The sequence below is a fragment of the Mauremys reevesii genome, linkage group 13 (genome assembly GCF_016161935.1).
Source record: "Mauremys reevesii isolate NIE-2019 linkage group 13, ASM1616193v1, whole genome shotgun sequence".
Lineage (NCBI taxonomy): Eukaryota > Metazoa > Chordata > Testudines > Geoemydidae > Mauremys > Mauremys reevesii.
In genome coordinates this window covers 21989408-22013611 of record NC_052635.1, presented here as the reverse complement: position 1 = coordinate 22013611, position 24204 = coordinate 21989408, and the positions used below count along the sequence as shown (strand labels likewise).

The 24204-nt window shown below is 52.0% G+C and overlaps 2 protein-coding genes across 4 annotated transcripts in view; one reads left to right on the top strand and one right to left on the bottom strand.

Annotated features, from left to right (window-relative positions):
- Positions 1-226: 226 nt before the first annotated feature.
- Positions 227-8662, top strand: LOC120380581 (interleukin-17D-like). The gene is made up of 3 exons (XM_039498402.1): positions 227-430; positions 4931-5178; positions 5847-8662. The coding sequence occupies exons 1-3, from the start codon at positions 419-421 to the stop codon at positions 6067-6069; spliced, it is 483 nt and encodes a 160-aa protein (XP_039354336.1). The 5' UTR covers positions 227-418; the 3' UTR covers positions 6070-8662.
- Positions 8663-19890: 11228 nt separating this feature from the next.
- CBFA2T2 (CBFA2/RUNX1 partner transcriptional co-repressor 2) overlaps positions 19891-24204 on the bottom strand; it is a 91810-nt gene continuing 87496 nt past the window's right edge. For all 3 annotated transcript variants that reach the window (XM_039498399.1, XM_039498398.1, XM_039498400.1), the window contains exon 11: positions 19891-23194. In XM_039498399.1, coding sequence (XP_039354333.1) covers positions 22904-23194 — 291 coding nt within the window. In that variant the 3' untranslated portion in view covers positions 19891-22903. The remainder of the gene's footprint in view (positions 23195-24204) is intronic.

Below are 24204 nucleotides of genomic sequence, written 5' to 3'. Positions count from 1 at the left end.
AATAAATAAATACATAAAACATGCCTCTAACCTACATGGTTATACCAGGACAACAACTGCTTAGACCGGGCCTAACCCTTTGCCCCATGGCATCCGCACACATTCCCCGTCAGTGAGTCACTGACGAATGGCTGCTTCCAGGTTGCAGTGCCAGGTATCTGGGAGAGGGAGGCGTGTCTGATGCTCCCCTGTGCAGTGAGAACCTGTTTGAGGGCAGGGCTCCTGAGGGGAAGGACGCAAAGAGATTTTCTTCCCAGCCTCGTCCTCTTCTGAACCTCCCATTCCAGGCCAGCCCAGCAGGGTCACCTTCGCAAAGGCCTGGTGCTCCTGGTCTGTTGTTTACCAGCCGCTTTTCTCTCAGAGGGACAGAAGAAACCTTCCCCGCTCCTGTGTGAAATCGACTACGGTGGAAACAACCATGCATCTAAAGGTGAGTAGCTGGGGTCCCCTGTAGCATCAGAGATCTTTGTAAATTACACTGACATTCCCCCACCCCCTAAAACTCAGCTCCAAAGGGGACGGGGTAAGTGTTTAGGAATAAGAGTGTCTCCCCCTCCCCTCTGCTGAGGCTGTGTGTGGCCCCCTTCCCCCATTCCAGAATCCTCTATTCCTCCCCTCCCCCCAGTGTCAGGGGCTCTGTCTTTGCCCCCATTCCCCTTTCCTCTCACCCCCCCTTTCCTCTTCCACCCATTCCAAGGTCCCCAGTTCTCTCCCCCACGGCAGGGGCTCTGTGTGTGTCCCCATATCTCCCATATTCTCCTCCACTCAGTCCTGGGCCCTCCACTCTCTCTCCTGTGCCAGGGGCTCTGGCGCTGTTTTACTATTAATCATCCAGCCTTACAAGTGTGCGCTGGAGAGTGAAGCTGCCCCTAGGGAAGATCAGAAAGAGGGAAACTCCCCTGACTTTGCAGCCAGAGTTTTCTCTTTGGGGAATCGCTATCAGCAGAGGTGGGGGCCCATGGAGTGAGTGTCTGTGTCAGGTAGCCGGTGTAAAGCCTAGGAAGGCTCGTCAGGCAGTTCCTAAAAGCCAGGCTCTGACCCCCTTAGTCATGAGGAGCAGGACTTGGCGCGGGAGCGGCCCACTGACTGTGCTGAGATACGGCGCTACTCAGTGTGCGGGAGGGGAGCAGAGGCTGGCGCTAGGTGGAGACTTACGCCCTGGTAGGGGGTTTAGTGCCGACTGGGGATAGTTACCTAAGCCACCCTTGGCCTTTCCCCTGGGATTTCTCGTTCTTCACTTTCTTTCCTCAACGATGGTGTCATTTGGCCATTGCTGTAGTGCCCTGACCCACCTGCCGGTGAAATGAAGGGCAATGAGCGATTCTGCTGCATTTCACCCCAAAGACAAGGCGGCAAAGGGAGCCCTGTGCAGATTTGCGATGCCTTTTGTGATCTCTCAGCATGGAAGATCTCACATTCATTCCAGATATTGGCTTTGCGTCCTGAACATCTGTCATGTGTCCATTTCACCCCAGTTCTGTGACCAGTCCCTTTCCCCCTGGGCTAAGGGAGAGCAGATTGCTGGGGTTCCCGGGAGGGTCTAGGTTGTGAACTATTGCTCTGTTAATTCTAATGCTAGCAGAGCTCAAACACGACAGGATGACAAGTGGAGATGTGTGGTTTTGTTTGCAACTTTTACACCAGTACACACCACTCTGTGTTGCTCATCTGCCTACGTCTGAGTGAGAGCCGGCAGATCACAGGATCAGTATGTACTGAAAGTAGGACCGGCGTACATGAAAGAGCGCACAGGGTGAGCGCAGGGTGGGAAACAGAGCACAGAGTAAATGGAGTGGGTGTGAACTAGCCCACTGGGTGAAATGTGTGGAGGCGAGTGGACGTAGAACAACTCAGCAACTGCAAACAGAATCATTCTTTAAAGTTGGGGTTTTCAGAGGGGCTGTATGGGACCCGGTCACCCAACTCCCACTGACGTTCAACAGGATTTGGGTGCCTGACTCCCTTAGGCTGCTTTGAAACATCAACCTAAAACGCTGGCTCCTAGGAACTGTGTCTCCAGAGGGATCCCCTCCCACACAGCTGCTGGATCCTGGTAGCCTCAGCTGGAAAATGAGATCATTAGCAATTAGCTCGTGATATAATGCAGCCTAGTGACTTAGTAAGTCACCCACCCCAAAGCAGCAATCACTGCATGGAGCTGGGGCCGCACTACCTTGCTGGTTGCTTGTGTAGTTATGGACGGGGGCTTATGAAAAAACAGTTAAAGCAGCTACCAAACACTAGGGCTGTTTCTCTGGATGCTGTGCAACTGTGGGAGCATTGTTTTCTGTGTCCTGCAGTTTTAAATGAGTAGAATAAGCTAACTGCTCTGCTGGAGCCAGCTGCCCTTTGGTGGGGAGTCATCACTGTGCGTAAGTCTGAAAGGCAGAAGTGCTAGCAGTGCATCCCTTCCCCCAGCGTGGCGTAGGGCTTGGTGCAGGGGTGGTTATGGTTACAAGCCAAAATCCTGGCCTGAGCCATGAGCCCACCACTCCCTAGGCCCCAGGGCAAACAGACAGATGACTCAGCAAATGCTGCACAAATGTGATTCATAAATGAAGCGGGCGATCCAGCCCATTACACAGCCTTCTTGAGCAATGAAATGGGGCCCGAGTGGGCAAAGCCCAGGGGAATTCACCAGCAGGCATGTGCAGCCCAGCTGATGAAGTGTGCGAGATCGGAACTCAAGCAGCAGAGTGAATTCAGCCAACGTGACCCTCTGGGCTCAGGGAGTGGAGTGGGGAACCTCCCCTGCTAACGGATGCAGACTGCACAGGGCTGGGCTGCCGCCCAGTTGGCCAAGAGGCAGGCAGAGCTAAGGAAGACCTAGCACGCATCTTTCTCAGTGAAGTGGGCACAAAAAGCACTGACGGGCCCAGCTCAGCTCTGCAGCCTCGGATCTCGCTGCAAAGGCTGCTGAGAAAACAGCCACGTCTTTCTGCGGCGGTGACACGTGCCAGCTTCAGCATCTGATGACTTGCCATCAAGGGCCAGCCCAGCCAGAGAAGGCTGGGAATTACCGACAGGGCTCCTGTGCTCTCCGCAAGCATGTGACTCCTGCTAGTGTCAATGGGCAGCTTGTCCAGAAGAGAACAGAGCCCCGTGGAGATCCTGCACTGAGAGGAAGGAAGATGGGATGCAGCTCCTCCCTCAGCTTCCCAAACAGCGCAGGCACTGGGGCTAATGCCCTCTTCATAATACCTCACTCTGCAGAGCCCTGGAGCTCTCAAAGGAGGGCAGGATCAACAGCCCTCGGAGACATGGGGCATGGAAGGGACTTGCCCAAGGTCCCCCAGCAGGCCACTGGCAAAGCCAGGACTAGAGCCCACATCTCCTGAGACCTCGTCCCCTCGCCACTGGACCACACTGCTTCTTATTGGAGGGGCAACTGGCAACTAGCCCAGATGTGGGAGAATGCACCAACCCCCCCTCCCTTTCATCCCCCACCCAGGGGCCAGCCCCTACTGCAGCCCTTGAACCGCTACAAGTTACATCCTCAATAGCGCTTGGGCACTAGCCAAACCGAGTGTCCATTTGCCTCCTGACGTGCTCAATCCTGCTCCAATAGACGTCAATGCAAAACTCACACTGGCTGAAACAGAGGGCAAGACTGGAGCCAGAGGGCAGGGTTAGAGAAATTGATGCAATTGCCCAGCCAGCTGCAACCTGTTCCCACTCCAGGAAACACACTTTGGACATGCAAATTCCATTCAGAGCCAGAGCAGCCCACTGCACTGCAATAAGGAAATGCCCTGCAGCAACTCCCCCCTGAGCACTATCTGCTCTGCTCTCTGGGCCTGTATTAAAGGAGGAAACCCCCTTCTGTGCTCAGGCAAAGGGGCCTCTCCGGAGACTCTACCCATCCCCCACCCTGCCTTAAAGACACACTCATGCCACAAAAGGCTGAGACATTCGTATTTAGCTCAGGAAACTCCCGCTCCCTAGCACAGCTCATCTGTGCATCTGCCCCCCTTTATTGCTACTTGTGACATTCACACTGGAAAGGACGCGCTGATCTAGGCGGTGGTGTCGCACAAGCTCTCGTGCGGCTGATAGTCACCACACAGTGCCCAGCCCACGTGGGGATCTTCGCCTAACCACCCCCCTGACACTTGTTTAAGGTTTCAGTAAAACGGGTTCACCCCCTGCTCCCCCAATTACATTTTATTTTGGTCAGTACCTTGGCATGGTCAGGTCCCCTTTCTGCGAGGGTTCTGTCCCAGCTGACACTGCCCAGGCCTGTAACTTGCCAAGTCGGGTCAGCTCGGCCAGCGCCGGGCAGAGCTTCCGGAACCAAACCTGACACCAAGTGAAACCTGCCTGGTTTCATTAGGCAAATGAAATGCCATGAGGAAAGGTCACGAAAAGTGAAAAATATCCTGCCAGCTACCATGAGTTAGCTACCGTGGATAAAGCCACCCCCATGTCAGCAACGGGGACTGAGCCCAGCACAGGACTACCCGGCCAGCGGTCAGCTGGGAGCGAGCGCCTCTAGGTTCTGCACGGGGACCGGGCTGTTAAATGTGTTTAACAATGGTCTGAGAAGGACTGCGGGCCACATTTGCAGATGGCAGCGTGGGGGCAAAGAATGTCCACTTCCCTCTCTGCCCGGTCAGAAGAGCGTGCCCCATCTTAGCAGAGACCTGGCCAGGGCAACCCACTCCTTCCTGCCCCTCCAGGCCTCTTCACTGCAGCTCAGTAGGAGTAACGCTTTCAAAAGTGCCTAAGTGGCTTAGGAGCAAGAGCCCCCATTACTTAGGTACTGAACTCACTCAGCACAAGAGCCTAGCTCCTCCAAGGCTCCTGAACAGCGAGCAATGGAAAGCTCCTTCAGGTGGTACAATAGACACCTCCTATCTGCTCAGCCCCCCCAGATCCCTGGGAGCTTCTCCGAGCTTCTTCTCACTTTGCCCCTGTGTTTGTTCTGCAGGTGGAAGCGGCTGCCCAAGTTCTGCTGGGCTTTGCCTTTTGTCAGACGTTCGGTGCCCACATTCCCTGCCGCGAGCCCTCCGATGCAGAGCTGGAGTCCATGCTCAGCCGCCATCTTGCTCCTGGAGTTAGCTTATTGGCTCCAATGAAGGACGTTTTACCTGACCAGGACCAGAAGTCATGCCCTGTGAACGTCAGCCAGACCTCGTCCCGCCTCCAGGACAGGAGCGCCTCCCCGTGGTCATACAGGTAAGCCGCAGGCAGAGGAGTGAAGGGCATCTCAACAAATGTCACCTCTGGGTTCAGGCACTGCTACTGGGATCCAGAGCTTGGAGGGCCCCCCCCCCCATCTCTCTCAGGTGTGGAGCTGCATTTCCTGAGTCAAACTACATCCTCCTCGTGCCCTAGAGATGGCGGATGGCTGGTTCTGCAGGGTTAATTGTTACTCTCCTGGGCACTTCTAGAACGTGTCCCTCTTTCGACACATGCCTGGGGCACTCTCCATCCCACAGTCAGCCACCCTGTGGAGAAGGAAACAAACCAACATCTGAGCCCTGCCAGCAGCCACGCCCCCTCGCTGGAGGCTCCACCCAGCAGCAGCTGGCTCAGGCTCACAGGGTAGTTCTGAAAACGGCAGCGCAGCAGGGATAGAACTGCCGTGCACCGCAGGCACTAAGCTACTTCTGTCTGTGGCATTTGTCCCACTCTGTGCCTCAGTTTCCTCCCAGCGAGCTCAATAACGCTGCCCAGCCACCACCAATCAGCTCCTGAATGTTGGTGCAGCACCTTACACAGCAGGTGTGGGAGGAGTAGCGTTATTAACACTTTCCGAACTGCTCAGTCCATCCCTAGCTGGAGTGCATTGGCCAGCGCTCGATTTTATTAGGTGACCTCATTAATCCGCTTTGTTCCAACAGAGTCAACGAAGACCCGCGCCGGTACCCCCGGAGGGTGCTGGAAGCCTACTGCTTGTGTGAGGGCTGCCTGGTAGACAGGCAGGAGGACAGGTCTGTGCAGAGCGAGCCCTTTTACCAGGAGGTGCCCGTACTGCAGAAATCCGGCCGGTGTGAGGCAGGCCAGTACGTTTACCAGCCCAGCCGCCTGCAAGTTGCTCAGTTTTGCATTTGCACTTTCCCTTGAGACAAGCAAAATGCTTTCACCTGGGGCCATCACCCTGCAGCCTGCGTCAGTGCCCCTGCCAACACAACACTGCCACTGTCATTCGGCAGGGGGAGCGGAACGCACGCTGGAGCCTCAGGAACCGGGGCTGGCTTGGGTACTGTCCCTGGAGAAAGATAAGTACCACAGCGATCCCATGTAACGGCCAGCACGCTCACCACGCCCTCGGCTACTGTCATTCACCAGTGGCACACTCTACAGAGGACTTTCCAATGGCCAGTCCCATTGCTAACCTGGTTTCCTCCTCGGGGGGATCTAGGCCACAGCCAGGTGGGACTGGCTGTTTTTCAGCTTTGCCGAGTGCTGCTAAGGCAGAGGGGACCTGCAGCCCACGGAGTTCCCCAGGGCAGCTTGCGGCTAACCCCATTTTTATGCAGGCTGAGAGAGGTCCAGCCCACAAGGTGACAGGTCCAGGTCAGGATGCTCCATCTTGATCCAGGGGGCGGATGCTCGACCAAGATGGGGCTTCACACGTGACCTGTCATCTCTGTGAGCTGCACCTCCACGTTAAACAGGAAGAGAACTGCAATCTGCTTTCCTGGAAGGCCGCAGCCCTCCAGCTCTTGGCAGGCTGCCCACATGGTCCTTGGCCAGACAATGGTTGAGTGCCCCTGTTCATGGTCCCACACAGCTTCAGAGAACACAAAGAGCAACCTGCCCCTCGTTCACTTCTCCTGGGTCCTGCAGAGAGGGGAGTTGCTTTGCTGGGATGGACGCGACCAGCGGATTCCACTCGGGATGATCCTACGGGACGTGCTTGGTCTGTGGTGCTGCTGTTGTCAGAAATGTCTTTGCAGCCTGGGGAGCCAGCGCAGAAGTGGAGCCAGTGGGCTGAGGCGCATTAAACGGTTAGCGACTGCCCGGCACTTGGGAATGCTTAATTCAGAATCAGGTGCAATCAGCCAAGGTCCCTTTAGAAGCCACGTAAACTCGTGTGCTGTTTAAAAGACAACCCCCCAGTGTGGGGCAGCAGTCCATGCAAACCCGGCAGCAGGGATGTCGGGAGCTGGTGCGTTTGGCACTAGTGCTCGGGAACACTGCCGCACTGTTGGCTTGTCTTTAGTAAGGGAAGAGAGAGCGTCGCTCCCTGGCCCGAGCTGCAGTCCCGCTGCTCTGTCTTTGGAGGCCTCCAAAGACAGAGAGGGGGAGGTGGCTTCTTTCCACAGCAGGTGTCCACTGAACTGGGCTGTGAGGCAACATTGCCCCAGGGAGACCTTATTGCTAATTCTCTCCACTAATAAATGTTACTCACCTTGCCACAGTGCCTAGCTATTGGTGAGCACAGCAGCTTCCAACTGAGTTTGTACCAGGCTGTCTGCACCCACCTGCTCAGTGTTTAGCTAATGCTTCTGCAGCTCACTCCTGCCCAAGGCTGAGGCTGGCAGGGGGCTGCAGTCTGGGTACAGGCTACACCAGTCTTCCTTTGCCATGTGCCCAGGGCCTGGCATGGCTAGTGCCACTCACTCCCAGCTCCCTGTCCGGCAGGACATCCCAGAATGCACTGTCCCACGTGCTGCTGGCACCGCTGTCTGTGCGTCTCCTGCTGAGGTACTATGGGATAGCTGCCCAGACTCTTCCCACAATGCCCTGGTGCAAACCGATTCCAGCATCGGGCTGGGTGGGAACTCAGAAAAACAGCTTGGGACTGAAGTGGCTGCATGTACACAACTCAGCCATGTTTGTTGTGCACAAGTCAGATGAGAACTGGTTAAAAACCACGGTGGTATTTGTGGGGTGGACAGGGACTTAACTGCCGGTGACAGGCAGGTTCTCCCTCTCTAACGGAAGTTGTCTCAGCAGAGACTCAGTTGGTAACGTGTGGGGAGGGGGGAGCCATTTAGGGGCAGTGAGGAGCCCTTCCTGGTTCCCCAGCCAAGCCCTTGTGGAGGTTCATAAACCATCTGGCCAAAGTTTCCTCATTTTTCATGTTCCCCAGGCCCCAGCACTTCCAGGCTCCTGCCCGAGCAGGAGCAGAAGAGGGGAAATACCAGGAGAAGCCCAGCCTGGTTTTCAGCCTTGGGAGGGGGTTTAGACCACCATCCAGGTGTATCCAGTGATGCGGGATCCAGCCATCACTAAGAACAGGCCTTATCCTATTGCAGACCCAGGAAATGTTTGGGCTCTAATTGCGCAGCAGCTACAAAGCTCTAGCCACCTGAATCCCCTAGTACGAAGCCTGACCTGCTTTTCATCAGCTTGCTCTTGAGTCATCAGTCCTTATTGCCTTAGCCTCGGATGCAATTTAGTGCCATTGTCCTTTTCACCAGGAGGCTGTGGCTGGGGATAACCTGGAGATGGGAGACCCTCCATCACCACAGTGTGATTCCTCTAGGTTTGGATGGAAAGGGCCATTAGGGGGAGGTAGTTGTGTTGTACCAAAATACTGCAGAGCTTTCATGTGCCATGGGAAGGCATTTTGTGCATGCTGTTAGAGGCTGATCAGCGCAGCTGGGGGAGCTGACAGGCCCCTAAAGGCTGCCCTCTACAGAGAGAAGGCTGCTGTCATGGGGTACACTCACCGCAAGGGCGCCTTCTCCTGGTTGCTCCAGGGATTAGCTCTTTCCAGGTCCGATGCCCCCTTCTGCCGCTTGTTACATTCCCTACTGCCTCTCTCTCACTCTCTGAGACTCTGGGTGCCCTCCCTTCGTGGCTTGGCCCTCCAGCCAAGTCTCTAGGTGTTTTCTCCCTTCCCGAGTACCAATCTTTGGCAATCTTCCCATTCACTGCCCAGACAGTGCCACGTCCCCAGTGACTGGTAGGGGAACCCAGGCCCACCCTCTACTCCAGGTTCCAGCTCTGGGACCCTCTACTGTGCAGCCAAGGTCTGCATCATCTTCCTGAGCCTTTTCCTACACCCTTTGCCCTAGGATTCCTTCCTTCCTTCCCTCTCTGATATCCAGAAAGCAGCAACAGGTTCCCTCACTGCAGCTCCCTTCTGCTACCAGCTTCCTGGCTTTATCCTGCCCCACCTGTTCTTTCTCTGCTGGGCACTGTCATCACTCAGGGGACTAACTGGGCCACCTAATTCCCCTCAGCTGGGGCCTAGCTGGTGAATTGGCCCCTTCTCAGCCCCATTAACCCCTTCCAGGTTGGTGTGGGGTTCGCACCCGAGCATGGTAGCAGAGCAGGCCCTTGACAAATGCCTGGCTTGGTTCACAGACACGGTCACCTCATTGTACCAAGAGCTTCATCTCCAAATTGAAAAGGCTGAGATTTTCCCCTCCCCTTTATGCTGGTCTCTGAGGACTCCAGAAGCACTTTCCAAGGGGACGTGCATATTGGTTCAATCCCAACAGCGCATCCTGCTTTCTGTCCTGTGTAGCTTGGATGAGGGGAACCAGTTTGGCAGCTTCTGCACACCTTCCTTCCACCTGTTTCACTGCTGCTCCTCACACCCTGCCTCGGAGCCAGCAGCTACGTAGCCATCGGTTAGTGGGAGACTCCCACCTCGGCGCCGTTTTGTTGTGCCAACCGGCCAATCATGGGGTTTGAATTATGAGCCCCTAAGCCTCAGGGTGTTTTGTATGGATGCCCAGAAGAAACCCACCAGCTTCACCAGGATGGGAATCACAGGCTGTGGTGCTGACCCCGCCCTAGCTGCAGCCTAGTTCCCTCTGGCAGCGCGAGTTCCCTTTGCCCGCTGAGAATTGGGGCACAGAAGTTAGGGAAGTGCAAATGCACAGGGCTAACATTGAAGAATCCAGCCCCAAGGGCCTTTCCCCAGGCCAGAGGCAGCATTAGAACCCAGAACTTCCTGCTGGCTAGTCCCAGGGCACTAGGCCACATCTCCCTCCAAGGGGTGGCCTGTCCCGGTGTTCTATGACACGACACCTGATTGCAAAGGCACGCTGTGCTGTGACTCACTGGGGTACCGTTGTGATGCCATGCTGGGTCACAAGATGACCTACAACTGATCCAGTGACCAGGTGATGCTGCTGAGCAGTGCAAACCACCGGGTGTGTCCCAGTCCATCGGTTCCCAGTGTGACCGAACAGGACTTAAGGCAACACAGCTGAGAGGCCAGCGCCCTGAATTACTGTACATCACAACGGAGCAGGTGTGTGGGTGAGTGAACAGACAATTCAGCTCACTCCACGGGTGCTGTTAGGTCACAGTCATTCCTCCCCTTGGGGTCAGGTGCAGGCCTGTTCCCCCTGGCTAGTCTCCAATGCTTTCTCCCGTTGGAGAGCATTCCACAGTCTGGGATCTCACCACAGCTAATAAAGCCATTCGCCCCTAATTGTTGTTTCCCTTTATGGTGAATGATCATTTTCCACACGTAAAACTCTTCACTTCTGTTCCCTGAGCCAACCCCCAGGGGAGGGCAGAGAGCGGCTCCGGGCCCTGGCCTAAATAAACACTATTAACCACATCTAACGGATCCAGTTACCTGCAGGAAGCCCAAGGAGCAGAGGAGAGTTTCCTGCTGCCCAGGTCACCCCATGTGGCAGGACGTGTTTGATAAAGTGTCACATTATCACCTGGCAGGGTGGTTGGTTCTAGGGTGGCAGGAGGCAGTTCCAAAGGGATCCCCTTGTCCCTGTAGCTCGCAGCCCCATCCAGGCCAGCCACCTTCTGGGCAAGCCCCACATTGCCCCAGCTCCAAGACGGGCCAGTGGGTTGCAGTGGTGGCACTGGCTTATGGGTCTATTGATTTGGGAAGCCCTGTCCCCAGGCCGCATTTACCACCCTCCTGAAACAGAACGGCCGGACTCGGCTCCAGGAGCGCTTCAGAAGCTGCTCACTCAGCCTGTTCAGAGAGCACCCAGCTAACCAGGCAGAATCTGAAGGCAGCAGCCACAAACTGGGGTTGGGGAGCAGAGCAGAGAGGCCCCCAGTGAGCACCCCCTGCCCACAACCCTCCAGGGTGCAAATGTGGGGGCTGGTAGCGAGAGCTTCCTGGCTGCTCCCAGCTCATGGATGGGAACCCAGGCAGGGCTCTAGAAAACCAAGAAAAACACCTTCTTGCATCGCTTGCAGGAGCACATTGGAAGCCAGGCTCCAGAGCACAGGTGCCAGAAACCCACCTAAGCAAGGGAGCAGCTGTACTGTGGCCTGGCTGGAGTTCCCAGGTGCTCTCAGCCCCCTGGGAGCGGTGAGGGCTACCGTATCTCCTGCAGGCTCAGGGGGTGACAGACCTGCCCCAGGGCCCTGGTCTGCTCCGATCACAAGGCCCTCAGGTGGCAGATGCTGTGCTCTCAGTGCCAGCCATCGCCCTCCATGGATTGAGTGATTTGTATTCATTCCCATCGCACACCCGCCTCCTGCCCTGTGAAGGACTGAGAGAGGCAGTCAATTAGCCCTGCTCCCAGCTGCTGTGGTGTCAGAGATCATTAACTGAGGTCAGGCCCCGGCATGACGGGGCCAGGCTCAGATGGAATCACTGTATAAATTACAATATTTAGCAGCCAATGGTGTGATGCTCCCTGGGTGGCTGCTGGGCAGGGTCGGCTTTGAAGGCTGAGCTGGCAAACCCTGAAAGCCAAGCCCCAGCTGTCTCAGCAGCTGGGAGCTCCTTCTCTGGTGGACTCAGCACTGGTGAAAAATGCGAATGATCCACAGAGCAGGTAGCTACAGCAGGGGCAGGGGTGGGTGGGCTCACACACCTCACCCTCAGTCTAGCCTGGAAAAGACCAGCTCCCGCTAGCTTAGGCCTACTTGACAAATGCCTTTGTGAGCCCTTGGTCGGTGAGACAGGCAGGTACCAGGGGTACTGAAAGAAAAGGGATGGTCTTGGTCAGCCACTGCTGGAGTTTCCAAGAGCAGGCAGGGCTCCCAGATCACCCCCTGACGTGCAAACCTCTTGGATCCATGACAAGCAGTGGGAACACCCCTGCCATACCCTCCAGCTCTTTCCTCCAGCGTCGCACCTGCCTTGCTCATCTACAATCCCAGGCTCAGCCAGGCTGGGAGAGGGCAGACACCACCTGTCCTCATCAGGGGGAAGTCCGTGTGCCACTGCCTGAAGAGCCGAACTACTGCCCAGCACCCCAGACACGGCAGGACAGGACACCTCTCTGTGCTGGCGTGTATCAGGGTTCATACCAATGGTGCTCAGAGAGGGGCAGCGCTGGCCTCTGGAGAGGCTGGTACGTCAGGTGCCAGCCTCAGTGAACCACAGCTGGCCTGCCAGATGCTGCTGTGAGCTGCAGAGCCAGCTTAGGAAGCGGTGCAGGCTGGGTGTACCCTGGGTGATTCCCTACAGCTGCCTTCCTAGCACCCCTCCCATCCCACCAGGGCTGCAGCAGGGGGCAGAACAAATGGAAATGAACAGCTGGGCTGTGAAAGGAATTAATTAGCACAGAGCCAGGCGACTGCAGCCCTGCCATACAGGCTTCCCAAGGGGAGGGAGGCTTGTTACAAGCCCAGGCATTTTCATGGCTCCGGCTGACCTTGAGATAAACCCACAGGAATCCGCGTGGGAGGCAGCGGAGCAGGAAGAAGGTTGCAAAAGGCTCCCAGGACATGCAGGCAAGTGAATGGTGCAATGTCCGAGGTCAGAGAGGCCCTGTTGACCCTATGGCCTTCGGCAACGTACAGTGCCAGAGTGGGGCAGCGTTCACCTAGTTCAGCGGTTCTCAAACTGGGGGTCAGGACCCCAAAGTGGGTCGTGACCCTGTTTTAATGGGGTTGCCAGGGCTGGCGTTAGACTTGCTGGGGGCTGGGGCTGAAGCAGAAGTATGAGCCCCACCGCCCAGGGCTGAAGCTGAAACCCGAGTTTTGCAAGAAGGGGGTCACAGTGCAATGAGGTTTGAGAAGCCCTGACCTAGTGAATGGACCCTGCGGCAGAGCCTGGCTGCCTGTCACGTAGGCAGGGGCCATAAACCTGGCCATCTGATACCAGAGTCTGGGAACCTCCAGACTTGCCCCCTGGAGACACAATGAACAAAGGAGTCCCTGGGTGCAACATGCCTGGAGCCCTCTATTAACTGTCAGGCCCTGCCCTCTCGAGAGCAAATTCCGGCCCCAGGAGTCTGTGAGCATCTCGCCATTCCCAGTGGAGCTGGGCCAGGGTCGGTCTCCAGAGATCATCAAGCTTCATTTCCAGTCTGGGCTGCAGGCTTGTGTTATTCCTGGGCCCATGCCAGAGGCACCCCCCCCCCTCCCCAAACCCAGCAGCGCTGGGCCTGGCGAGGGCAGGTGCTGGAGGAGGTGGTGCTGGTGAGGCACTAGGGGGCGCTGTCTCACGCTGAGAGAACAGTGGCGTTTTCAGTGCGGGGGCCAAAATGAAAAATTCCTTGTGGTTCAAATCAGAAGAGATTTGTTTTGGTTCGCTCGGAAGCGAGATGCAGATTTTGGTGGTGGTTTTTTCTGTTTAGTTTTGGGTCATTTTCCAGGTGTTTGTCACCCTTTTTGTTTTTAAAAATTAGCCTCATTTCTAACCAAAGCGCCCTTGGAAACAAAGAGTCCAAATGTTCCCTTTTGAAATATTTCCAAATTGGTTTTTTCAGGTTTTTTAAGCCGAAGCCACTTGCTGAATCCGACCTGAGCCGGTGACTAGTTTTACTGCCTCCAAAATGCATTTTTCAGCAACTTTATTATATGGCGAAGAGATTGCCCCCACCTGTCTGTCATCCCTTTGAGTCAGTAATAAACCGCGGCTCCAGCACTGTGTTACTGGAGGGCCTCCTGCTCAGCTGAGCCCTAACACTGAGGCTGGTTATCAGGGAGATCAGGGCACTTTAAGAATAGATGAGTCAACCCCGTTCTAGCCAGATTCCTGGGGGGGATGATTGCACACCACCGACCGAAAGTGTCCTTGTGTTTTTCATTGGATACACTAGTCTCCTTTTCCTGTCCTAAGCCATTGTTGCAGTGACACTGTGTTTCACACAAGAGGTGGCTGCATTATGACAGGGGATGATGTGGAATCTCATTTATACTTTGCAAAGCATCCTTTGGGCGGAGTGCGCCATGGAAATGGAAAACGTTATTACTACGGCTGTCAGAGATAAGGAAGGGAACAGGCAGACTCGCTAGAGACACGACATACGGACAAACAAGGGAAGACGCTCCGTTCTTTAATTTACCAAGTGAAATGTCAGCAGAACTCTCTGCTTAGACAATGTTGGTAAAAGTGCAATTCCTCTGCAGGAACAGAGGCAAATGGAAATGCAAAACCCCTGTAGGAAAACTCACAAGCTCAGTCTGATCCCTTTGTGCACCAGGGGACCAATCTTCCAGCAGCTGATTCAAGATTATTTACCTAATTATGTTGATATTAAGTGATTGTCACTTCAGAGGCTGTAATGTGCTGCATGGGAGTTAGGGAAGCTGATGCTTTATACAGATCCAGTCCAAATCTGGCAGGCTGGGAGAACAGGAGACAGCAGGCTTCAGACCCTGGGATTTGCAGTGATTGGGGAGTGTGTGCTGCTAGATCAGGGGTTCTCAAACTGGGGGTCGGGACCCCTCAGGAGGTTGCGAGGTTATTACTTGGGGGTCGCGAGCTGTCAGCCTCCACCCCAAACCCCGCTTCACCTCCGGCATTTATAATGGTGTTAAATATATAAAAAGGTGTTTTAATATATAAGAGGCTTGCTTTGTGAAAGGGGTCAGCAGTACACAAGTCTGAGAACCCCTGTGCTAGATGGAGGGAAGGAGACACATTTGCTGTCAGGATTGCCCCACAGCCCGTCACCTCAGCAGTGCTGGGCAATAATGCACGTGAGGAAACCCAGGTGCATTGTATGAGCTGTGTTCTGAGCCCAGCTGGGAGATGAGAACAGCCTCTAGTGTCAGAGTTACACATTAAACATTAACTCCATCCCTGCTGAAGTACTGTGTGGACCCCCAGCAGACAAGGGTGAACTGTGAACATTGCCCTGCCTAGCTAAGAATTGCTCACACCCTATTTTATTGCCCCATGAGGCCCACTGCACCCCCTTGTCTGTCTCATCTAGCTCCTAGGTCTTGTCCTCTACACTGTAAGCTCCTTGGGCCAGGGACTGTCCTCTATGCTTATGCAGTGCCTGGGACAGTGGGGGCCAGCCTGGCTGATCTCTAGTCACACGCACACGATAAACATTAATTAGAAACAACAAAACCCTGATGATGATGTGAGACAGCAGCTCCCTTGAGGGTTAAAGTTTTACCCCAATTCTACCCTGTCTAATCTAGATTGAGATTTGTTAGAGCTACAATACACAACTAATCATTTATCCCAGGAACTTCCCCTACTTTGCTGCTGGACAATTGCTCGTAAACAAATTGCCAAAGTCCTGGAAATAGCCATTATCCAAAACTATCTGCACATTTCTTCAGCCAGCGAGTCTTCCTCCGCAGGTCACCTGTGAACAGTTCCAGGTGGACATCCAGAATTCCTGTCACGTGGCACCGGTTCTGTTCCCCGAGTGGCTAACATATGTAACTAATCCATCTCGTGCCCACTGAGAATTTTACATCCCAATCTATGGCACAGTTTGGAGTTGGTTTGGGTGGATTCTCAAGCAGGGGCACTTTAAGGGTGCCGGGGGTGGGTTTGAACTGGCAAAGTGAAATTCATACTGTATTCAAACAATTCTCCACAGCTAATGGCCCCCAGTCTCCTGACCTGTAGTGTTCAGACAGCACCTGGTTATGCTGGTGCGCAGGCAGTAAAAAGCTCACGCTGACACTAGTCTGACTCTGTGAGGAAGTGACCGACTCAGGCACCTCTCCAATCATCTCTCTCCTTCACTGCTTCAGCAACTCAGGCACCATTGTCACCATTTGTCTAGCTGCCTGTCTCCCCGAGGGGCAGATCACTGGAAGGGCTGTATATTGTTTGTCCAGAAGAGAGCGGAGCCTTCCAGGTTTGGCTGAATGAGCCCCCGGGGAACAATCGGGCACTAGCGGCTTTCTGAGCAGAGAGGAGGGAAGGAAAGGGCTGAAAATTCAAGGCAGTCGCTGTTGATCTTGTCTGCAATCACGTGCAGAAGTGCCGTATCAAATAGAAGGCGCTCCAAGAGGCCGGAGCAGTGACTTGGCTGCATTAATTACAGGTACTTTCCAAAATTAAAAAACTTTCCCTCTGCATAAGCTGCTGTATTTGAGAACTTCAACTCCGCAGGGTTTTACTCTGGAAAGCAGGCAGCCTCGTTAAAGCAGAGAGCAGAACGGCTGCTTTGACGAATGGCGTACACAACACATATCATTAAAGCTCTGGGATTACTCAAGAGATCAGCTTGGTAATGAACATGCAGAACTTGTTTGAACCAACTGCCACCCTGGCTCTCTCAACACGTATTACACACATTATTTCTAATGATATATTTGCCTCAGAACAGCTGGTGGGCCCATAGCCGTAGTCCTTACTGCTTATTGTGAATTACTTGTATTGTCTATCTAAGGTGCTGACACAGCACACCTTGCACAGGAGTGATCTCAGGATGGTCTCTGGCCTGTTATACAAGAGGTCAGGCTAGGGGCCACAGTGGACGTTTCTGGCCTCATAATCTATGCATCTTTAATGGTTTTATCCCCACAGCACCCCCTTGAGGTAGGGACGTGCAATGACCCCCCTTGTACAGATGGAGAACAGAGGCCCAGAAGTCATACACAAAGACTGTGACAGACCTGAACGCAGGTGTCCCACATCCACTGCCACCCTGACTGCTGGACAATCCTTACTGTACTCCCTTGATGCCCTGAGTGGTGCTGTCCACACACACAATCAAAGGCAGTTTCTGCCCCAGAGAGCTTACAATCTAAATAAGCAAGACAGACCAAAGAAACAATATTTTTCCCATTCTGTGGGGACACTGAGGCACAGAGCAGTTAAGTGAATTTCCCTAGGTTACCAGGAAGTTGGCCCCAGGGTCAGGAACAGAACCCAGAACTCCTGTGCCCCAATCCAGTGCCCAAACCACAGGTCCACCCTTTTCCTGCTGGTGGAGCTAAGGCCAACAACGACCTGCAATGGGATTTCTATGGGCCCAGTCAAAAGGAGGCAGGATACAAGCCAGATGAAAGGCTGTTATAGTCTGACTACAATTGCTACTAGGAAATCTTTACCATGCTGACTAGATCTGAGGATTAAGAAGGGAGATGGGTGCTGGTCCAATCAGGCCCAGCTCAGGAGCTATTTAGGGCCATATATTCAGAGCTGTGCACAATTGCAGGGCTCGCTAACATGCTTATGCTAATTAGGGACACAAGGTGGGCGAGGTGATGTCTTTTATTGGACCAACCCCCGATGGTGAGAGAGACCAGCTTTCAAGCCACATAAAGCCCTTCTGCAGGTCGGGGTAAGCGAGTGCACAGTTCTGGTCCCAAACGACGTCACACTGTTGGTGAACCCAACACCTAGCAGGCACCTTACCAAACCATCACTGCACCGGTCATCCTTGGGGTGTGTCTGCAGAGACCAAGGACCACACATGTAAAGGAGACTGAACTGGTCTTTAAGCCCCAGGGATGGCAGCTGGAGTGCGGGTCATTCACAGGCACAGGCTTGCCACAGGAGGCACAAGGCTTGAAGCCCAGAGCCCAGGGCATGCCCAGTGCCTGGGGCAAAGTCCCTCTATGACAGGAACTATTTACACTAACTATACACTACACTATGATAACTGCAAACGTAGAAAAAGTCCAAAAGCCACTAGGAAGAAGCCCTGCCGAAGGAAGAAGGGGTGTCCCAGCAACCCTCAGAGGCGGTAAGAACTAATTGAGATGCTGCAGGGCCAGCAGTGCACCTTATACCAGTGCATAAGCGCATGGCTCCAGAGGGCACTAGAGCCTGCCCAGTGGATACTACTAAGGGAAAAATCTCCGGCAACGGTGCACACGCACCTAGCATGGAATGGACACGAGCAAGACTCGCAGAAGAACTGTTCACAGCAGTAGTCAGCGCCTTTCTGCTGAATGCATAGAAGAAATATGGGTCACGGACCACATGCCAGGGTGAGAGGAGGTACAGCAGGCTGGCCAGAGGTTTCCTGTTGGAGAACAGGCTTATTTGCTCTTTGGACAATTTGGGTTGCCTCACAATTAAAGAGAGAGCAAGCGAGCGAGACTACAGCAGGAACGAGCACTGCACTCATTCTAGAGAACGTGACAGCTTAACATTCAGACTTAACCCAAGAATAGATGCAAATTCACACTGAGAATCTGTGATTAGAGCAAATTAAAGTCTAAGATTTTACCGTTGTGAATAATGCATTAAAATGCCGTCCGCTCAGCAGGGTAAAACACTGGCTGCCAAATACAAATGCATGTTTTTCTCCACGTTTAGAATTTCATTTAAACAAATGAATTAAGTGTTTGTAAAAACTGTCCGACAGAGCCCTGGAGGCTGAAATCCTGGGATTATGCAGCACGTAAGAACAGCAGAGACAACGATCCAAATCTCCTTCAGACTGAGCCTCCGCCATGGCTGGAACATGTGGCAAGACGGAGAGCATGCAAAGGTGATGATTGTGGCCTCCCAAATCCTCTCCTGTAATATCAGATAGAGAAGTTATTGTTCACTTCCTGTCCTAAACAGCAGCACGCCATCATTAGGTGTGCACTGTTGGACGTGTTCCACCCCAGAGACAATCACATTTCAGGACTGATGTACTCCATATGCAGTAGTCCGTGGGGACCAGGTTTTCTGACTGCAAAAGACTGTAATGTAAGGATTTATTTACCTGAAATGTCCCATCACCTTGCAACCACATCCCATTCTGAAATGCAGGTACTTATTGTAATTATTTACAGTATCTTCTAGACATCCCAACCAACATCAGTGCTCCAGCATGCAAAGCACTGTACGTACACAGCAAGAGACATTCCTTGCCCTCAAGGGTTTATATTCTAAATAGACAAGGCAGTCAAACCGTGGGAGAAAAGAAGATGCCACATACAAGCAGAAGTCACAGATTCCAAGGCCAGAAGGGACTATTGTGATCATCTACTGACCTCCTGTATAGCACAGGCCAGAGAACAGCCCCAAATAATTCACAGAGCAGATCTTTTAGAAAAACATCCAATCTTGATTGAAAAAGTGATGGAGAATCCACCACACACCTTGGTAAATTGTTCCAATGGTTAACTGGGCTCATCTGGGATTGGAACCCAGGATCTCTTGCACCCAAAGCAAGAATCATACCAAAGAAGCACCTCTTTGCAAAGCTCTCTGCAGCATCTCACTGCAGTCAAAGGTGAGGAACTGAGGCTCAGCAAGATATGAAGTGACTTGCCACTCCCTTCTTTTGGGTAACGACCTCCGTCCCAGCAGAAATCCTCGCTTTCTGCTAATTACTTACAAGAGAAATGTCAGACTGTGAAACTAAAGTGACTGAAAATGTTATTTGTCCCAGAGAAACCAATCCCAATTTGTGCCAAGCTTGAAGCAGTGATTTTTATCTCTAAATATTAGCTGCTCCCCCTCAACACTGAGACTTCAGCAGGTGGAATATGCCAGTAAACCTGGCGGGGGATTTCATATTCTGGTACCGTATGTGTATATAGCTCACTGGAATTTGGGGCCTAGAGAATATCCCTTGCGATAAACATCTTGGCCTGAGTACCAAAATTAAACCACTTTTAGAAAACCTCTGTGCATGACTCAGGTTGGAATTCTGCATTTGTATTTGATTTTGGGGATTCATTTTGGTCTCCATGCATGTGCCAGAAGACTGGCATGGCTGCCTTGGTTTCTCAGTTTTGAAGTGGATATATTGCTTTCATGTCCGACAACCCTTATTAGCCATGACTATCATGACAGTGTGGCACTGTTCCTACAGAAACCTCAAGGAATCTAAGCCTGTTGCGTGTATCATGATAAAATGCTATTCCCTTTGCGAGATGAAGGAGGAGTGGTAAGATGAATATAGTCTTTTTATTGACTACTTTGAGTAGAACAAACTAAATACATCTGTAACAGTTTGGGTTCCTTTATACAGTACATTAAATAAGTTATGCACAGGAATTAAGTAACAAATTCCTATTACAGAATTAAATGACAAAAAAATATAGAAAACTCAATCCAACAAGTCTTCCCATACCAGAATTTCACATTTATCATTCCATGTTTAAAAAAATCATTCTAAATCATGACTGTTAGTATTTCATTTATTTACACTGGGGTTAATTTTTGTTTTAATACACAGAGAGCCATTGAAGTTGTGTGAAAACTATGGAAGACTGTCTATTTATAAATAATTCCTTAGAGCACTGCATTGCTCTCATCCTTTTTGGGGTCTGATCTTAGGGATTACCCTTAGGCAACTAACTAGTATCATCACTTCAGTATTTGTAGCTAAATACAGAGGATACTACAAACATTGAGGCAATGTTATTTAGTTACCGGAGGCAACTGAAAAAGTTTTCAGAGTTACCACTGTACCAAGAGGGTCCTTAATCAAACCTTCCACTGGGCGCATTGACCGAGTAAGGACTGCAGAATCCCATCCTCTATCACGAAGGATATTTTCACGAAAACCACATAATCTGTGGCTTCTCTCTGGTCCTTATCAACGCAGTACAATGCTGATGGGTACTGGATCGTCACTGGAAAGGTCTGACAGTTTAAGAGAAAAACAGGACTTTGGAGGGATTTCACACCTGAGACGCTGTTTCTGCAGAAATATCCTGATAGCAATAGCGAATGAAGAGAACAGAGATGAGAACCTTACACAGAATAGGAATTGTTTGCAAATAGGTTTCCATTCTCCAGGAGGCATCAGCTGTTCCTTGAGGTTAATACAGATGGCTATGGAACAGCCTCACCCCCAGAGACGGCCCCAGCTCTTGTACCTGAGGCAGGTATGCACACATCCATGGAGACGGACTTCAGACAAGTAAGGAATACTGCCAACAATTATCCCTGCACCCGGCAAGACCAGTCTGTTCTTCCTTTCAGAAGCAGAAGAGTCTGCACCAGAGAAGCAGCTCTTTCATCTACCTGCTGTCTACAGCATGACTGAGTCCAGGCTCCGAACTGTGGTAGTAACCATCTCTCACGGGGCAAAAACTAGAGATTCTTAATACGGAATTTCGGCAATGAGAAGATTTTTGCCTGTGAGCGAAATCTTTTAAGACATGCGAGTTAACCACTTCATTACTGGAGACTGGAGTTTCCAAGGACCACAGCCCAACCAATGAGCTAACCTGCTCTTGTTACCATGGCATATCAACAACATCCAGTCGACAGCACACCTGTTCCCATTGCTAGCCCGAGGAACAGTAAATGACATCTCCATTATCAGCTGGCATTTGAAAAAGTGACCAAATATAAGTTAGGAATTATTTGTCTTGTTTGGCTCCAATCCGAAGATCACAGAAGAACAGAGTCTCAGAAACAAAACTTCAATGAAGGGTCAATACTCTCTAGCCCTTATTCGTGTGCAGCATGAGAAGTCAGTGGGACTCCCAAAGCGAGCATGCGCCGATTCATGTTGCATTAGCTGCACATATAACAAGCTCTTAAGGGACTCATAAAATAAGTTCTTCTAGGCAAACTGTGTTTCTCTTCATGCACCAAAACCAATCTTCCCCCCGGGACCAGATTAGAGCATCGCCTTCAGGCCCAACCAGCCTACTAACACAACCCAACCAGATTGCACCCTTCTGAGCAGTCATCTCTAGAGCAGGCTTTAAATGATGGACAAGGTGATATACATTGGCTTATAAGTGCACTGCTAGTGAATTCTGTCAGCTAGAGCAGTGCAATCAGGTGCTTTGATAGGGTTGCCCGTCTCTGCATGGAATATAGGTCTGGAACCAAGAGTTCGGCACACAACAGAGCTCTGGTAATCCCATTTAGGCTTGGACGTTTAAAAATTGACATTAATTGCAAAATTCGGAAACTTTTTTTTAAATCGTTGTGCCAACATGCTTGGAAAGAACAGGCTGTAAATGATCCATTGCAATCGAGTGGAGGAGATTCACAGGGTGAAAACAAAGTCAACAAATCTAAAACTAACAGTTTCCATGTAGTGGAAAAATCTTTCCTGCACAGCAAAGTAACCCAACCCAGCCTCTGGGGCAAGGGGCCATGATGACAGGTTGAGATTTGGTCTGAAACATTCAGCACACAAGGAGAGTGGAGGCTCCTAACCAAGCTGATTGATAAACAATTGACTGTCCAGTTAGAGGAGAGGATTAAAAATGGGCCATATAAAAAAGATCAACTGCTCCCTCTCAGCACGGAGATTTGTTTAGCTTCCCTCCTCAACAGAACACAATTCTCCTCTCCTCCAGGGAATGCCCAACCCCTGTAATCCCTGGGAGTCACCACCCAGCTGAGACCTGGGGAAAAGCAGACATCTGTAACCAAGAAACTGCTTATTTCTCATTACACTGGAGAATGAGAAGTTCTCCCACTGAGGAAAATCAGTTCAGGTGGACAGTTCATTGCAGAGAGTTACCAAGTACAGAGCCATCTGGGAAGAAGAACAATATGTATCTTATGAAAGAGGAGGAGCAGCGAGTTGTATGGGGAGGCTGTTCAGCAGAAAGGAGACCACCACACTTCATCCTTGGAGACTGCGTGCTGCTTGCCTGGATTCTCGTGCATGTCAAGGCAGGACCCGGCAGCTCCTTCCCAAAGAAGTTCAATTAAAACAAAGCAGAAGAGGCCACAGTCCTGAAGGTCCAAGTGACGTGCTCTCTGGTGCCAAGGCTTAAAAGCGAGTAGCACTGAGCTCCCATTGGCAAGGCTGGCATGTGGTTCTAACAACTGCTGATGGATTATAATGAAATGGAAAAAGCCTCACAAAGATTAGCCGGAGCGTCAGGGCTCTAGAGTAGCCGGTGGAGTTTTTACAACCTTCTGTGGAGCGTAAGTGTTTTTTAGGTTTAAAAACAGGAAAATGTGTAAAACATCCTGGATTTAGAGTCCATTAGTGTCTATTGCTGTCACGGAAGCTGGGGTAGAGGATCGAGAGGTCGTTGCAGAGGTCTTCTCTAGGGCGGGACTTGGAACCCCATCGGCTGGCTTGGCGGCGGCTGCCGCCAATCGCCCTGCTGGCAGGGAAAGCGGCTTGGCCTGGCTGTGTAACCCTTGTCCGCAGATCCGATGATGTCGCTCCCAGTCTTTGTGCTGGCAGAAAGAGCCACAGTACCGGGCAATGTTGCATCCGCTGCACGTCTCACTGGCTTTGCGACCGCAGTTCCAACAGCTCTGCAAGACAGAAAACACTTGACTTAAAAATATATTTCTAGAGGACGTTTATATAGTTTGGAGAGCAGCAAGACAGGGCTTACTCGGCATTTGCAGGATTTGCAGGCTAGGGTGACCAGATGTCCCAATTTTATAGGGACAGTCCCGATTTTTGGGTATTTTTCTTATATAGGCTCCTATTACCCGCCACCCCGTCCCGATTTTTCACACTTGCTGTTTGGTCACCCTATTGCAGGCACTGCTTTGTCCCAGAAGAAAATGTAAAAAAATCCACCACTTCTAGCCATTTCACACACATTCTAGCCCAGGAACAGACCACGCCTCTGTGCTAGAACTAGAACAACCTGCCAGACTGTACCCAACTGACAGCCTCCCCCAAGGGCAGGCAACATCACCCCGGAAATCAGAGCACAGGTGCTGCTACACGTTCTTTTCATTTCCTGTTTTAAGCAGCTCTATTTTACTATCCAAGGGCTCTTCACAGAGATTACAACACTACTACAGAGTCAACATTTGCCTGGGACCCTGCTTATCCGCACAAGAGGTTTCAATGGGCTAATCTGGAAAAGAAAAAGCTAATTTAAAAGCTCATCCGCCAGGTGAAACCGTTCCCAGGGGGTGAGACTCAATCTGGAAGCTGAGCAAAGCCTCTCTGGACTCTGGAGGATGTGTCAGCTGGCGGGCTTAGTGACTGGTTTGTAAGGGCAAAAAGGCCAAAACCGGGAGCTGTGACTGCAGTTGGTCACAGAAGCAGAACTGGAGGATTAGCTTTCTGCAGCTGGACATGTGTATTAGCAAAAGCATACTGGGAGAGCAACGTCTGCTGTGAAAAACCAGCCTTCTCCAGATTCCACGTGTACCCCCTTACTCCCACCCCACAAGACGTATTTCATGAACCACCGCGCTTCTGCAATGCCATCAAAAAGCTGCTAAGAGAGCAGGAAAAGGAAGCAGCCCCGAGAGTTTCTCTGGTGGCACGTCGCTCTTGCTGTGAAGCTCGGCAAGCTGCG

What these genes read in the sequence shown, in the direction of transcription:
- LOC120380581 (XM_039498402.1), top strand. An exon ending in GCCTCCCCGTGGTCATACAG is followed by an intron (nt 5,179 to 5,846) that starts GTAAGCCGCAGG and finishes TTGTTCCAACAG; the next exon opens with AGTCAACGAAGACCCGCGCC.